Genomic DNA, 16240 nt, shown 5'->3' on the forward strand with positions numbered 1-16240 from the left:
TAATTTCCAAACAAGTTTCCACAAAACTGTCTCTGACATGCAAAACAAATTGTAGCAAAAGAGGCTCTGGACATTTTTTGAGTGTCCTGAAATCAAGAAGCTGCCTCTGCCATATTCATGCCTATGCTGTAAGAGCATATGGGCACGGCTTGCTTTTTGCAAGGAGAATAATGGGCATGTGTTTCTATTTGAAAGGAAAAGGTTAAATACGGACTGGACTCAAGGGTAGTTTGGGACAGCACTGCCAAGTTGGTATGAGGAAAAGGAAACCAGCATTCATTGAGTGTGAATTATCTCATTCCCTTGCGACGACCCTGTGAGATGGGAATTATTTCTAACTTTTTACGGGAATTCAGAGTCAGCAATTTGCCCAGATTTCACAACTAGAAAGACTAAGACCTCAAAGCCCTCAGCTCCACTCTTACCCCTCACCCCCATCTCTGAGCAGAGCAGCTTCACCTCTTTTAGCCTTAGTGTCCCGAACTCTACTAGTGACAGCCCCTCTCACACAGGGGGATGGTGGGGATTAGTGCCATGATGTGCCTGTCCAGGGCTGGCCCACAGTAAGTGTTCAGCGCACAGTAGATATCATTTCTCTCCTAGGCTCTCATATAGCCCCGGAGGTTAGAAAGGACGCAGGGCCGTTGCAATGGAAAATAAAAGTAGACACGCCCCCCTCCCAGTCTCATCCACCTGTCCTCAGGGACAAGGTACCCAAAGGGCGCGTCTGTGCTGTATCAGGAAGTGCCCACTAGTGCTTCTCACTTTTCTGGCCCTCCCTGCATGGCGTGGGAAGGGGTCCGAGCCCTGGGAACGGATCTAGGTCAGAATCCACCTCCTCTATTTGGCTACTGTCCTTGGGCCTCAGTTTTGCCATCTTTCCTTCATATGGTCATCGTTGAGACTTAATAAGGGTGGGTAGTGCATAGTAGGTGCTCTGGCAGCGGGAGCTGAGACGCGGCTCTCCTCTCCCTCGCCTGGGGCAACAAACCGAACAATCACAGCAAACCTGCACCCAGTTGTCTTGGGGATCCAGCACGGAGCGAGGCGCACGCCCTGTCCCGCTGCCATCGCCACTTACATGATCTCAATCATCACATGCCCCCAGGCTCCTCCAGGCCAACTGCCAACAGCATCAGACTGTGTGTCACCTTCCAGGCCTCCTCCCACAAAAATACTGGCCTCCCAGCCTCCGGAGCTTAGTTCACCCCATAAACTCTGCTAATGCTTACCACATGCGGCTGAGCTGGCGCGCCCCGCCCCACGCCCCTTCCGCGGGCTCCCCAGGCCTGGCTCTAGGAGACCCTGACTCCCAAGGGACCCTTCTGCGTAGGGGACCCTTCCCCGCTAGGAGAACTTCTCCCGAGGGGACCCTTCCCGCTAGCAGACCCTCCCCCTAAGGGACCCTTCCCCTAAGAGACCTTCTCCTTAAGAGATCCTCCCTGTAAGGGCCCCTTCCCCTAAGAGACCCTTCCCAGAGACCGGCCCTGCCCTCGGCGGGAAGCGGCCGGCGCTGTGGTCCCCGCAGCCCACACATGACCTTGGACGCCTCTCCAAAGCCAGCGTCCACTCCTGGCAACAGGCGGCGGGTCTACACCCAGTGGTGCCTTTTGTTGTTAAGAATTGGAAACCCGATCGCGCTTGTTTCCCGTTCGCAATCACAGTAACTTGGAGCTTAACCACTCGAACACCCACCCTCTGGCCGGAGAGGGCGGATCCCGGAGGGGTTGAGGGGGTGCGGAGGGCGGGCTGGGGGCGCCGGGAGGGGCGCGCCCACCTGCACCGGCCAGCGGCTCTGCGGCCCGGCCCACCTGCTCCTCTGCCGCACGTGCGCCAGCCCACCTGCGCGCCCGCACGCCCCAAGGAGGGCGAGGCCGGCGCCGCCCCCGCCCCCACCCCTGCGGCCCGCACCGCCCCCGCCCCCGCCCGAGCGGACGGCTGAACGCGTGCCGAGACGGCGCCGGCCTGCAGTGCGCGCCGCGCGTCCCTAGGGGGCGCAGCCGGCGCGGGAAGCCGCCGAGGCGAGCCAGAGGCCCGGCGCGAAATTCCAGGCGGGCGGGCGCGGCGAGTTTGAAAACAGGCGAGGGCGTGGGGGCGGGGCGCGAGGCCCGCGAGCCGCCTCCCCGCGGCCAATCAGCGGCGGCGGCGGGCGCGGGCGGGCGGCGCGTGCGGCCCGGCTGTGAATGGGGCGCGGCGGCGGCGGAGGGCGAGCGCCGGCGCGCGGGCGGGCGCACTTTCTCCTCAGCGCCGGGCGGGGGCGGCGGCGGCGGCGGCGTCTCCTCTTCAGCGCCCGCCGGACCCTCCGGGAGACGTGGCGCGGCCGGGGCGCTCCGGCTGCGGGGGCGCTGGGGGCGGCGTGACGGGAATTTCCCCCGCTGACAACTTCTCCTCCGCCGCGCCCCTCCGCCGCCCCCGGCCCCCGCACCTGGCCGTTCGGCCGGCGGCCACCGCCCGCCCGTCCCGCTCGCGGGGCCCGAGGCCGGGCGCGGGCGGCGGCAGCTCCGCCTCAGCATGGCCCGGGGCGGCGGCGGAGCGGCGGGCCCGGGGCGGCCGCGGGGGTCCTCGCCCGGCCCCGAGCGGCGGCGGCGGCCCCGGGGAGCCCGCGCGGCGCCCGAGAGCCCCGGCCGGGACGCGGGGGAGCGCGGCGGGCGGCCGGCGACAAAGTTGAGCGCGGGCCGGCGGCGCGGATGGTGGGCGCTCCTGGCGCTGCAGCTGCACTTGCTCCGGGCGCTGGCTCAAGGTAGGCGCGGGGCCGGGGCGAGTCCGAGCCGTCGGGCCCGCGGGCGGGCGGCGGGGCTTGACGCAGCGGGCCGGGCAGCCGAGCGCTCGCCCTCCAGACGCGCCCTGCGGGGCTCTGTCGCCGGCGGGAGCGGAGTCGTGCGGCCCCCGCCGCCCAAGTTGGGAGCCGGCCGCTCGTCGGAGCCCGGCGCCCCCCGCGGGCGGCCGGCCGGCATCTCCGCGGGACCTCGGGGCGCGGCGCCCGTGGCGGGAGCGGCCGCGCGGTCCTGCCCGGGTCCCGATCCCGCACGGCCCGCTGCCCGAATCCGGGGCGGGGGGGGACGGTGCAGACCGCCGCGGGCAAAACTTTGGTGCCCGCGGCTTTGCCCCCCGCCCGGGCGCCCGGCGAGAGCGGGGCGGGGCGGGGCCGCTCCTGGGGAGCCTAGCTGGCGGCGGCGCGGGGAGCTCCCCCTTCGGCCTGGGTCCTGTGAGAGCCCTCGGGCGGCAGCAGCCTTCCCCGCCGAAGTTGGCTGGTCTGAAGAGGGTCAGGATCGAAGCAGACGGCGAGGACGCCGGCGAGAGGAGGTGCGTCCTGCGGGGGAGGGCTGCGGCTCGGGCCAGCGCACCCCTGTGCTGCCGGCGGCCCTGGGAGCGCGGGCTCGCTGGGGGTCGCGGCGTGGGGGCGCCCCCGTCTCCGGAAGGAGCCGGCGCCGGCGGCCGCGGGCGCTCGAACTTCAGTGAGCCGTGCGCGGTGTCCGGTGGCGGCGGGGGACGCGGAGGGACGCGTCACGGCGGGCAGGGGGTCGCGTCCGCGAGGTGCGGGCCCCCAGCCGTCCCCGGCAGCGGCAGCTCGCTCGCGGCGCCTGGTGCCCTCGACCGCGGTCCGCCCCTCCCCGCACACCTGCTCTCCCGCTCTGCTGCGTGAAGGCAACTGCCGTAGGGCTGCTTAACCCCTCCATTACTAGGGAGTTTTCGTTTCGCTGTGTGCGCGCGTTTCTTTTTGCCTAATGACTGACTTCGGTAGAAAAGCGTTTATTAAGTCATTTTGTAGAATGGCATCTGTAGGTTGCTAGAGAAGCCAGGGTCAGAGGAAGAAGTCTAAATCACTGCGGGCTGACTTTTAAAATGGAGATGGTGTTTATTATTGTTTCCCTTTTTTTTTTTTTTTTAAAGCGGTGACTTGCACTTTGCAGTAAGCCCTGTACATTTGTACATTTGAAGATTTGTGCCAAGTTCACACGGCGGTGGTGGGGGGGGAACCTGGTGGTCTTGTTCTTAGGTGTATTATAAGGGTGTCAAGCTATCAGTTGCACTCTGAAGGCTGTATAATGTGTCGTATTTTTACAGCTGTAATGCTAATGAAAATACATAATTAAACTGCACTAAGGCAACAGTTAAACTTTGTTAGGAAGGAATATTCCTTGTTGCAGGGAAAACATGGGTACCTGTTTTACATTTATATGGTTTATGAAAGTGTACAGGTCTTTTAGTGTAAAATTTCAAATGGGTTGTCACAAATTTTAAATTCATTGACAGGCTTCTGTTCTTTGTGCTCTGTGAAATGTGTAATATATCCATCATTTTTTTATATCATATTGAAAATTCATATTACTGGGGAGATGTCACCATTTGACAAAAGCTCATGTATCTTGAAAATGAAGATTCTGGTGCTGCTATAGAGATTTCTGATGGGATGATGAGTTGGTCATATGCAAGGGAATATATTCTCTTGAACCTTATCAGATAAAATGTAACATTCTAAATGGAATGCTTAACACCAGGCTGGAACTAGTTACAAGTACCATATTATTGTGTTGCTAGGTGAAGCGTTTCCTAATTTCTCTTTGTCTTCTAATGGTATTTCATGTGGTTGGGCTTGGTCATGATATTTTGGGAGAAAAGTGCAACATTGACTAGTAAAAGTTACATATAGTTACATAGCCCAAGTTACATAATTGGCATTGCGAGAAATACCAGGTTCGGATCTTCCAAATATAACTTTAATATGTCTTGGGGACATATATGTGAAGGAGCCAGATCTGAGTGAGTTTATTTAAGTAGGCACCACTCCGAACGTGGGTCTTGATCTCACCACCTGAGATCGAGTTCCTTGCATGCTCCATAGACTGAGCCAGCCAGATGTCCCCAGACCTGAGTGTTTTGGGAGGATGCCTTCTGGCGTGAACGGTGGTTGGGTCATAAGTATCATATACGTTTAGTCTGTGATGCCCTAGTTTTATTGCTAGATCTTTGATAGGCTTGTTGATCCTGGTAATGTTTAGTATAGCCTCCTACATTCAATATAGCCTCGTGTGCCAACAGTTTATATTCACCAGGCTGAGAGGGATAGAGATGCCCTCCTCAGTTATTGCTTTGGGGTTGTTCATAGTTCTCAGTTTCTCCTTTGGAGTTATCGCCACTTAGATCGATGGTTCTTGAACTTTGGTGCGTATTAGAATTACCTGGGGAAATGTGGTGATCCTGTGGAACCACAGCTTGCTTTCCAGGTGATTTTGATACACACCAGGGGTTGAGGACACTAAGTTAGATTGCCTTATGTCTTTCCTCATTCCAGTTATCTGCTGCTTTCCTGGAGCCTCTCTGGCTCTATGTTTCTCCAACCTGGGTACGCCCTGGAGTCACGGAGGAGCTTTAAACCATATTGAAGCCTGGATCTCATTTCCAGAATTTGAGGTTTGACCTGGGCATCGGATTTAAAAACTCCTCAGGTGATCCTAATGTTCAGTCAAGTTTGAGAACCATTGCTCTAACCCTTTCAATGAGACCACATGATGCATTTTCCCTTTGAACCTTGTTGCTGGCCTTGTGGTTTCATAGTACTCCACTGCCCCCCAAATTCCAGTGACCTTTATACACTTTGAACCTTTCATTTAAACTTGTTGCATGTTTGTGATCTCAAGCTTTGAAGTTTCTCCCTGACTTAATCAGCTTTTAATCGCTTATTCTGTTTATTCCTACTGTTGGGTTCCTACTTTGTGCTAGTGTGCGGTATGCATCAGAATCACCAGTGAAATTTAAAAATACAATCATCTGGCCTCCACCTCTGACCTGGAGGATCTCTGGAGAGTGAATTTTTGCATTTAAAACTCCACAGGTGATGCTTGTATCTTTATGCTCTGGTTTTATCCTTGTTGGCCAATCCCATTATCTCACTTAATTCTCTGTCATCATTAGTCTGACTTCATGTGGTCTGGATGCTTACCTGGACCCCTACCTGGACCACTTTTCTCAGGCCAATTCCCAGCCTTGGGTAAGGTCTACTAATTAGGCTTCTCTGCCACTGGTTTGCTGGAGAAGTCAGAAAACTGTGCTAATTGGGTTTGCTGCAAACCTAGCTTCCTTTTGGGGCCTTATGCTTTTATTACCCCAGAAGCATTTGGTTTCCCCTTTTCCTCTTGGACCCCCTTTCTCTCACAACTTTGAGATTCGAGTTTCCTCTGGAACTTGAGTTCCAGACTACCTACTTTACTGGAGAGTCTTCATGGAGAGTGCTACACTAAGTGTTCAGATACTCACTGATTAAATTTTATTAGACCACTGCATGTTTAACAGATGGCAACTAGCCACTGGGTTGGTAACTGTCTTGTAAATCCAGTAATCAGCAATTACCACCCTCTGTGCAGCCTTACGTAAGCCGCCTGTACCCGACCTTTACTGAACCCTTCTCATGTGCCAGGCACTGAGTGCTTTATGAGTAGGCTCATTTACTCTTCACAACAACCCCTGAGAGGTAGGTAGCATTTTGTACTCATTTTACCTGTGGGGAAACTGAGGCACAGAGATGTTAACTGATTGGCTTGAGGTCCTGAGGCTTGTAGTGGTGGAGCCAAAATGGAAAGCAGGCTGCTTAATCCACAGTCTGTATGTAACCGCTAGGCTGGACTGCCTTCCATGTAGCCTGGAGCTTTCTATGGGAAGGGAGAGCAATCAGATCAATACCAAGGGAAGATGGTAGTTGATGTTTTCTAAATACTGTGTTGTTACTGGACCTCAAATTTCAGGTTACCTTATTTACTGTTGTCATTGTTAAATTCCATTGCATAATTTGGAAGAGAGAAGAGGAAATATGCATAACCCCCTCCATATACCCATTCCTCTCCCGTAATAAAATGTTGCCATTTTGGAGTTTTTCTTCATAAAGAATCTTTTTCATACTGTAATTTTCAGATTCCAACTGAGAATAGGTTGTGGCAGTCTCTTGGCAGATTTGAACACCCCAGAATTGACCACTGGGAGTGTACCAACCATTTCTTTGAGGAACAGTTGGAAAATTCTTTTATCTGCATTCAAGTACATGAATTTAAGTCCTTTAAATGCAAATAAAGAGGTGGGGTTTGTAATGCACAGAATTTTTGTTAGTTTGCTTCAGCATGCCTTTTATCTAAACATGGTTAAGTTTAGCTACTTACTGGGATTCTACCTAGCTAGGAAGTTTCTTGTGCCCTTAAATATTGGGGTAAAACAAAGTGGAACTCTGACGAGTTAGGTAATTAAATGGAATCAAGATGTTATTAAATTCTGCCTACCAGTTGCCTTTATGTTATTTCCACTCTTTAGAGCCCTTGCGTATTTTTTGTTTAGAGACATGAACTTGGGGCTGTCCTCTAGGTGTCCCCTAGATCAGAGACGAGTAATGTTGGTTGACTGAATCTACAGAATGAAAGACCCAGAGTGAGTAGGAAAACCGAGAAACTGGTTTTGACTACGTCACAGCTTAAATTTCTGCAAGAAGTAATAAAAGCTGTAGTGTGTGGTTTTTTTCTTTTTTTAAAAAATATTTTTAAGTAATCTCTATACCCAACGTTGGGCTTGAACTTAAAACCTCGAGATCAAGAGTTGCATGCTCTTACTCACCTTCCACCTGAGCCAGGCAGGTGTCCCTAAAAGCTGTAGTTTTAAGAAGTAGACTCTTGAAGTCCAAATCCATGGAAGGTGAGTAAAGCTGAGGGTAGGGAAATAAAAATCAGGTTGAAAGGTATAGTATAAAGAGGAGTTAAAGTAGAATTATTTTTTAAAAAGTGAAGATTTTTTTTTTATTTGGTTATTCTTTCTAAGTGATGATACATTTCTACCTAATGTAACTGAGCATTTTCATTTGTATCGTTTTTTATTATAATTAGGCTCCAACATGCCTGTAAGTTATTTTCTTAAATTTCCCCCTATGTTTTTAAATCTCCTTTAATAAAAAAGGCATAAACATTTGTACGCATGGTCCTGACCAATGTATTTTGTCAACTGGTCCAGAGAATATGGTACCTCCTGCCATCCTTTTGTATTAGCACATAGAAATTAGTCCTAAGTTTTTTAGTGAATTTTTGAAATGCAAAAATCTGTCAGAATTAGACAGCTACTTACCTGCCACTTATTGATCCCATATCTGAGACCTCTTCTGGAGAAATATATTATTAGTCTTAGATTCATTGTATTAACGCTATTCTTGCTATATCCAAATATAAAATGAATAAATGCTGTTATGGGAGCACTGCTCTAGGAAACCCTAGATATTTATATATTTGCTATTCTAGTATTTAGGTGGTCTGGCCTCTTGACAGGCAGCTCTAAAGCCTTAGCCTGCCCCCTGCCCCCACAGTCTGAATGAGAATACTTTTGTAAAGCTTTCTTAGAAACATGGATGTGGTGAATGGAAAAGGTGATGGTCTAAGTGTCAGTAGACCTGGTTTTTATTTCACTCTGTAACTAACTTGCAATAGGAGTAAATCTGTTAGCCTCTCTAGATCTGTTTTCTCGCCTGTGAAAGGAGGGGGTTAGACTAGATCTTTAAAATCATTTTGTTCTGATTCTCTGATCTTCCGTATGTTGTCATATCCTTTCTGCCCTTTACTAGACTCTGTGTGTGTCCTATCTGGGGATTCTGTAACTCCATATGTCTTAGCTCTTGGAAACTAATTCTCTTCATTTTACTTTTTCCAGGGTATTTACAATATCAAAGACAACTAAGATGCAGTACAGTATTTCTCCTGCCGTCTAGCACATGATGTATTTACTCCAGCCTGAAAATGGTTCATCAGTAATTTAAAGAGATTGGTAGATGGTGTTTGTTGATGTTTCTGTGCTCAACCTAATGTTATGTTGGTTAATTGTATTCCTTAGGGACTTTTAGTAAATCAAAAGGCCCTCAAAATTAACACAAGAACTATTTTTCACTCTAACAGGCTTAGCTAGCACTCTGTTGATATACAATGCCTAGTGAAGATAACAGCTATCAATTAAATAATCAATTTCTTGACATGTGTCAGTCATGTAAATCTATTAATTTACTGATCTTTGGAGATTAGCTTGTTGAACATGGGCTAAGACTATAGTTTCTGCACTGTTTTTGGCTTTGCTAAGTATGTATTTTTTAACTGACAAGGCCAGCCTTTGGAGATACGGGCTGTAGAGAATGGGCTAGACTTGTGGGCCCACATTATTATGTAGATAAAGTTAACCTTTGGTGCAATGTTCTGTTGCTTCTTCTCCCTTTCAGAATTCTCTTCTGTATTCTAGACATGATTCCTTATCAAGAGAGGTTTGGAAGCTGTCAGATATGTAAGCTTGATTTTATAAATATGAATGATCTTTTCAAGAAAAAAAAATATTGGGAGGTAACCAAAGAATGGCTATGGCTACTCAAAGAGGAGTGCCCGTGGTTGCCTTTATTTATGTATGTATTTATGTATTTGTTTATAGAACCCACGGGTGGTGGGGTGGGGCAGAGGGAGAGAGGGAGAGAGAATCTTAAACAGAAGTTCCTCATCCAGCGCAGAGCCCAACGTGGGCTCCATCTCACGACCCTGAGATCATGACCTGAGCCTAAATCAAGAGTCGGACGCTCAACCAGCTGAGCCACCCAGATGCCCCAGTAGTTGTCTTTATTAAGAGTAATTGGTGGTGGGAATTTTAGCAACCTAAGTAGACAACTAGTTTGGAAAAAGATTTCAGGTAAGGAAGGATTTTCATAGCTTATATCACGTAGGTATATCCTATCCTACTTAGATAAGGATGATCATCTCCAGAAGTTGTAGTTTCTGTGGGTTCTTTGGTGTGATCCTTAATTTATTTTGTGTCTTTGTGGTTTATTCATGAGAGAGGGCCTATTTTCAAAGTGAAGGTTGGTTCTGTTTGCCTTCATCCTAGGTGTTACATGTGGTGGAAAAAGAATAGGAGATTTTTATTTTGCGGACCAAGCCCTTATATACAATGAGTGTCAGTGTTGATTTAATATATGAACCACCAGATGGCAACAGAAAAAAGTGTTTATGGAGGATATAATCTGTAGTTTTCACAGCTAATTTTTTTCTTTCCATGGTTACACTACTTTTCAGTATACTTATGTAATACTTAAAATATTTGGCTGTGAGCAAGGTGAGTTTATAATACCTGACAATGCAAATCACAACCAGCAAATAGAATAGTAACTGTAAAGTATTACTAGAAAAAGACCATTTCTTTACTCAAACATGTGTATAACTGTTCCCAGAGGGAATGGGTTTCCAAATATGCAACTTTATGATTTACGTTATTGTATAGTTACACTTTTACTTCTAATTTTTTTTGTTTTTGTTTAGCAGTTAGCTTTACAGTAAGCTGTGATGTTTTGTAGAACATAAAGGAAAACATGGCTCTTACCCTACAGCATTTTATGTAACACCTTTTAAAGGAGATACATGAGTTTACAAACATTAAACATATTTATATATTTTCTGGCCAAAGGTATTTTTACTTTATGTCGAATTTGTTTTATTTTTGCCTTGTAGGCATGTCCCCTTTTTCTAAGTGTGTCTTCTTGGCTCTTCTCAAGTTTTTTTCTTTCCTTGTTCTTAGCTAAGACTCTTGGCTGCAAGCTAGAAACTCAGTCTGAACTACTTAAGAAAAAAAGGATTTCATTGGAGGCATCCTGGGGTATCACAGTGTAACAAGAAGAATACCTTGAAACTTGGCAAATTTGTGATTCAGCTCCACCTTAGGAATAACTTAGAGCCAAGTGTTCAAAACCTCTCAGGAATTGTCCTCTCTGTCATCCTCTCTCAGTTTGCTTCTGTTCCCGTGTTTGGTGTCATTCTTGACTGTCACTGAAAATTGGCTTTACTTCTGTGACTCAAACCCAGCTATCATCAGTCTGCATTTCTAATGCATCAGAACCTGAAATAAAAGATTGACTTAAAGCTTTGGTCCTGAGTCCGTAATCTGGGAAATGATCAGATTGGTATTTTAAAAGCATAATCTCAAGAAGGGGAAAAAGCATTTTGGTTGCAAAACAGAGTAGACTGGGAAGAACCAGAATGAATGACCCTAGGTGAGTTAGGCTGTCCCAGCAGTTGAGGTGAGAGAAGGTAGTATAGCTTGGACTGGGCTAGGCTGGTAGTGGTGGGGATGGACGGGTAGGTGTAGAGACAGATGTAGGGTGCAGAAAACCACAGGATTTGGTAAGGTAATAGTTTGGATATGGAGGGTGGATGAGAATGTCATGGGTGATGTTCAGGTTTCTGGCTTACATGACTAGTTGGTTAGTGCATTCATTTGCTGAGGTTGGACCACTGTAGTTGGGGCAGTATGGTCATGATTGTGGTTTTTGATATGTTAATGCCAGGTACTTTTGGGGCATCCAAACAGCTGTTAGGAAAGTGTTAGATACACCTTTTTCAGTCAAAGGTGAGGTGTGGGCTTTTGTTGTAAATACTTGTGGAGAAGGTATAGCCTATTGTTTAAAGGATAGGATTGGCATAAAATGGACTCAGTCATTTGCTAGCTTTGCTTCCTAAGGTTGGCTACTTAGTCATCTTTTAGCATTATTTCTCATCCCTGAAGTAGGTATAGTAATTGATCCTACTTCATAGAGCTGCTGTGAGGATCAGTTGGTATGGTTGCAGGTAAGGTGTTTAGCACCTTAGCAAGTACATAGCATGCATCCTGTCAGTGTTAGATGGTAGTCTTATTTTTATGGTTTTGTGGACAGGAATTGTGCCTCATTCACCTGTTCTTTTCCCATAGTATTAGACATTAATGAGCCACTGTAGGGCAGAGTGGGGAGTGTGAACAGTTGACATGACTGGAGCATAGTGAGGGTAATATGGCTGTGACTTGATAAATTGAAGGAGGAAGAGATTGGAGTGATGGGAGTGAGAGAACAATGGTGGTAATATTGGAATAAGTATTTGAACTGGGGTGATAGTGGGGTGGCAAAATTGGAATAGTCAGTATTGCTGCGGGGAGGTGAGTAAGATGAGAACCAAGAAGAGGCCATTGGATTTGTTGATTAGGTGGGAAATGTTTATCTTTTTGAGTGTAATTTCACTAGAGTTCTAGGACTATAGAGCAGATTGAAGTTGATTACAGAATGAATAGGTAGTGAGAAAATGGAGTCAACAGGTGTATTCTTTGTTGAAATTATCTGTTGAAATTCTCAAGAAAAACTATGAAGGCATTTGAAGTGTGTAGTGACGAAATGATCTTAAAATGTCTTGGGAATATTTAACCAATTTGGAAACTGTTCTCAAGGTTGAAAAAAAAGTTGGCTGTTGTCATCTGGCAAAATGGTAAGTAAGCATCACAATTCCCTGAAGTGATCATTTTAGTTTCATACTTTGTGACAATCGCAGGTTTCTATCAACATTGCCACCAGAGCTGATCTAGAGGACTTTCACCCATACCCTGACACAAACACATAGAAACTGTGGACAGAATATACTAAGGACAAACGAAAGCATTCCCGAGCCTGATAGACCAGGAAATCCCAGGTGCCAGAAGTGGGAGAACTCAAAGCCAGGGTATAATTGGGAGCTTAAGACCTGCCCTGCTCTCAGATCTGGATGCAGGCTCCAAGGGCTTGGTCCTGAGGGTGTCATGAAGGAATAGGAGACATGGTCTTAGGTCTCCATGAAGAAGGAAGGTGGGGTTGAAGTCTTCCTACATAAAACTTTGAAGGTTGTCCATCTGTGAAAAGAAAACTAGAAAAATCTAGTCCAAGGAAGTGCAAAGAAACATGTCCTCCTGAGGTTGTATGTAATTAGAAATAAAAAGAGAAACCTCTGAATCCCAAAGCTGTACATAACATTGAGGGTGGGTTAAAATTTAACATTTCTTACAGTGCAACTAACCCTCAAGCTGAGAAATTAGCGGGAAATGTGGTATAGAGCTATGGAAACCAATGGAGCCCTTAGAAATAAGTGTGAAACTGTCCTGCAGAGCAAATGAAAAACTTGGCACTCTAAATGAAGAAAGAGTTCATGCTAAAGATGAACTTGCAGTAAAAAAAAAAAAAAAAAAATTGCCAGCCAAACAAGGAAATGAATCCGTACGAAGGAGAGTGGGCAGGTGTTTTAAGTAGGAGAATTGTACTCCAGGAGGTACTCCCAGGACGTAAGACAGAGATTCCTTGGTTAAAATTATTAGAGATACAAGAGGTAAGACTGTAATGAAAGAACACCATAGACTAGAAGATTTGGGAAAGGACCAAAGAGAACTTACAGAAATGAAAACTATGGTCTTTAAAAGTAAACTCAGTGGACAGGTAAAACAGCTGAGCAGTATAATTGAAGAGCATACTACTGATTTTTTTAAAAAGATTTTATTTATTTGAAAGAGCACGAGTGGATGGGGGTGGGGGGCCAGGGCAGAAGGAGAGGGAGAAGCATACTCCTTGCTGAGTTGGGAACCCGATGTGGGGCTTGATCCCAGGACCCTGAGATTATGACCTGGCCGAAGGCAGATTCTTAACCAATGAGCCACCCAGGTGCCCCCAAATTACTGATTTTTAAGGAGGTCTGAGGAAATTGCTTGGAATGAAGTACTGAAGTGTCAAGAGATGGAAAGTGAGTCCTTGAGACTCATGACCTTTAGTGTGAAAGTCTAGTATTACCTTCTCTGAACTTCCAGGAAGAGGAAATAGTGGGGGGAGGCACTATTTGAAGATATAATGGCTGAAAATTTTCCATAATAAATGCAGGGCCTAAGTTCTGAGTTCCAAGAAGTGCAGTAAGCCCCAAGCAGGCTAAGTAAAAATAAATTCATATTTAGACACATTGTAGATGAAATACTAGAAACAAGACAAAAAGCAACCTGAGGGAGGCCGTTGTCTAGACTGGCAGGAATTTTGAGTCCATATAAAGTAATGTTCAGGAGTAAGTGAAATAAAGCCTTTGTAGATAAAGACAAAGATCACTCATAGACTTGCTGGAGGACTACTAAAAGGTGTTTGTCAAGAAGAAAGAAATTGAAACTGGAGGAAGGAGTGAGATGCAAATAGCAAAGTACGAAGTTTTAGGAAGCAGTTTCTCTAATTTATTATATGCCTTGTGGTTTGGGAAAAGTGAGCATTAGTAGTTTCCACTGATGTAGGGTGGACAGATTAGCTTAAGAGTGAGGGCAGCACAGTTCATTCATTCATTTAGTGCTTACTGAGGGCTTTCAAGGAGCAAGGCACTGTGTAAAGCAATAAAGGCACAATGATAAAACACAGTTCCTTCCTTCATGGAGCTTATTGCTTATTAAGGTGGAGACACACTGACAAAATAAAATATAGTTGGTTGTGAAGAGCCCTTTCAGCTGTACAGATGATTCAGAACCTGGGGGATGAGCTTCAGCAGGATCTTAGCAGGGATACAAGTAGGCAGGCCATATTAGAGTCTGGGGATTCAGATTAGGACTTGGGAACACAGATTCATGTAGAAAGAAACTGAGCAACCTGAGTGAGGAATTTAGTGTCTAGATAATGACAGGATATTGCCAGATAGAAGGACCGAACATCAAGACTTTTGTGTTTAGCCGGCACATTCCAAAATGGTGTTCTTTACATTCCGAATTGGGGCCTTAGCTGTGAAAAAAATTGGACTTGGGTCTTAGCTAGCAGGAAGCTAGATTAAATGTGCAAGGATAAACTACTTTTTTTAAAAAAAGATTTGAGGGCAGTGGGGAGAGAGGGCGCGTGCGTGCCCGCGCACACATGGCGTGGGAGAGGGAGAAGCAGGCTCCCCGCTGAGCAGGGAGCCCTCCACTGCCATGGGGCTCAATCCCAGGACCCTGGTATCATGACCTGAGCTGAAGGCAGCTGTTTAACCGACTGAGCCACCCAGGAGCCCCAAGGATAAACTACTTTTAGTAACATTTGAAGAAGAGCATACATATGGAGGAACATTGTTAAGATATAAAGAAGTTCAGCGGATCAGAATTAATGGCAGGCGAGAATGTAGACATTTGTGATTTGTGGCAACTTGATATTACTGGCTGGTTGTTTTTAACAAACTCCTGGACTTTGAAAATTACTTAAATCTAGTATCACAGAATATTATAGTTAGAAAGGCAGAGGTCATCTGTATCTCTCACTTCTTTGTGGAATCAAACATGAAACCTAAATTGTGTTGTGCTTTTGTGTTGATGGGGATGTTGTAGCGAGTGAAAATTTATAATTTAGCATTTCATTAGCTTCAAATGCCGCTTAAGGTTTTTTTCTTAAAAAAAAAAACAAAACAATTTCTTTGCTTCAAAAGTTGTTCTTTCTTGGGTAAATAAACTGAATTTTACCATAAATGATATTGACAATAAACATGTTTGTTAAAAAAAAAAAAACAAAAAACCAAGCCAAAACAAAAAACCCCAGTCAAACCTCATTTTCCCTGTGACTTTTCCCAAATCAGCTAGTGAGGAAACATTGGGAAACTGCTCTGACTCTCCTTGCCCCATTTCAGGAAACAGGCTTGGTTGGAGTCCTCTGTATGTGTTAGCAGTGGGTGACCCTGACCAAAAGTTTCTGGCAACTTTTCTAGTGACTGATGCAGCGTAGGAGTAAAAACTGTACTGGGTTGGTATTAAGTATGTTGTAGAAGTAGATCTAATTGACATGGAAAGATATTCAGAATACATTAGGTGAAAAATGAGGTTATAGTGTGCTTTGTACAGTGTAATAGCTTGTCTTTACCGAGTGCTTCTCATGCACTGGGCACTGTGATAGTGCTTTCTATGCAGTATCTTCTAGCCTTGTTACAGCCCTATTCTATAGATGAAGAAGTTGGGGTGCAGACAGGTTAAGGTCACCACTTAATAAGTGGTGGAACTGAGCTTTGAATGCAGCTTTGGTTGACCCCAGAGCCCCTGCTCTTAGTCCTTGCACTTTGCTGCCCCTCTGCATGTGACCTGACCACATGGTGTGGGAAGTTTCTCCAATACAGGGCCGTTTATACGTACATAAACAGGAAAGGGGCTGGGAGGCAGCACACTGAGATGTGAATATTAATAGCAGCTGTCTCTTAGTAGAAATATCGCAATTTTCTTTTCTTTTACTTTTCTCTATTTTCTGACTGTAATGGGGGCTTAGATTGCTTTTGAAATAAATAATATAAAATCTTACAGAAAAGCATAATAGGTTTAAAAAGTAATGGGGATGTAATATTAAGTCAGAAACAGGAAACCGTCTTATAATCTATGCAGCAAGTATGAATGAACAGATCATCCTGTCTAGAAAGTGTTTATCTGTGTTATGGGAAAATTTTCTGAACGTTCCAATTTT

General features: G+C 46.3%; 1 protein-coding gene across 4 annotated transcripts in view; it reads left to right on the top strand.

Moving 5' to 3' along the window:
- The first annotated feature begins 2228 nt into the window (after positions 1-2228).
- Positions 2229-16240, top strand: part of SDK1 (sidekick cell adhesion molecule 1) — an 877999-nt gene continuing 863987 nt past the window's right edge. For all 4 annotated transcript variants that reach the window (XM_078074254.1, XM_078074256.1, XM_078074255.1 and 1 more), the window contains exon 1: positions 2229-2740. In XM_078074254.1, the coding sequence (XP_077930380.1) occupies positions 2512-2740 (229 nt within the window). In that variant the 5' untranslated portion in view covers positions 2229-2511. The remainder of the gene's footprint in view (positions 2741-16240) is intronic.

This window comes from Halichoerus grypus, chromosome 6 (assembly GCF_964656455.1).
Source record: "Halichoerus grypus chromosome 6, mHalGry1.hap1.1, whole genome shotgun sequence".
NCBI lineage: Eukaryota > Metazoa > Chordata > Mammalia > Carnivora > Phocidae > Halichoerus > Halichoerus grypus.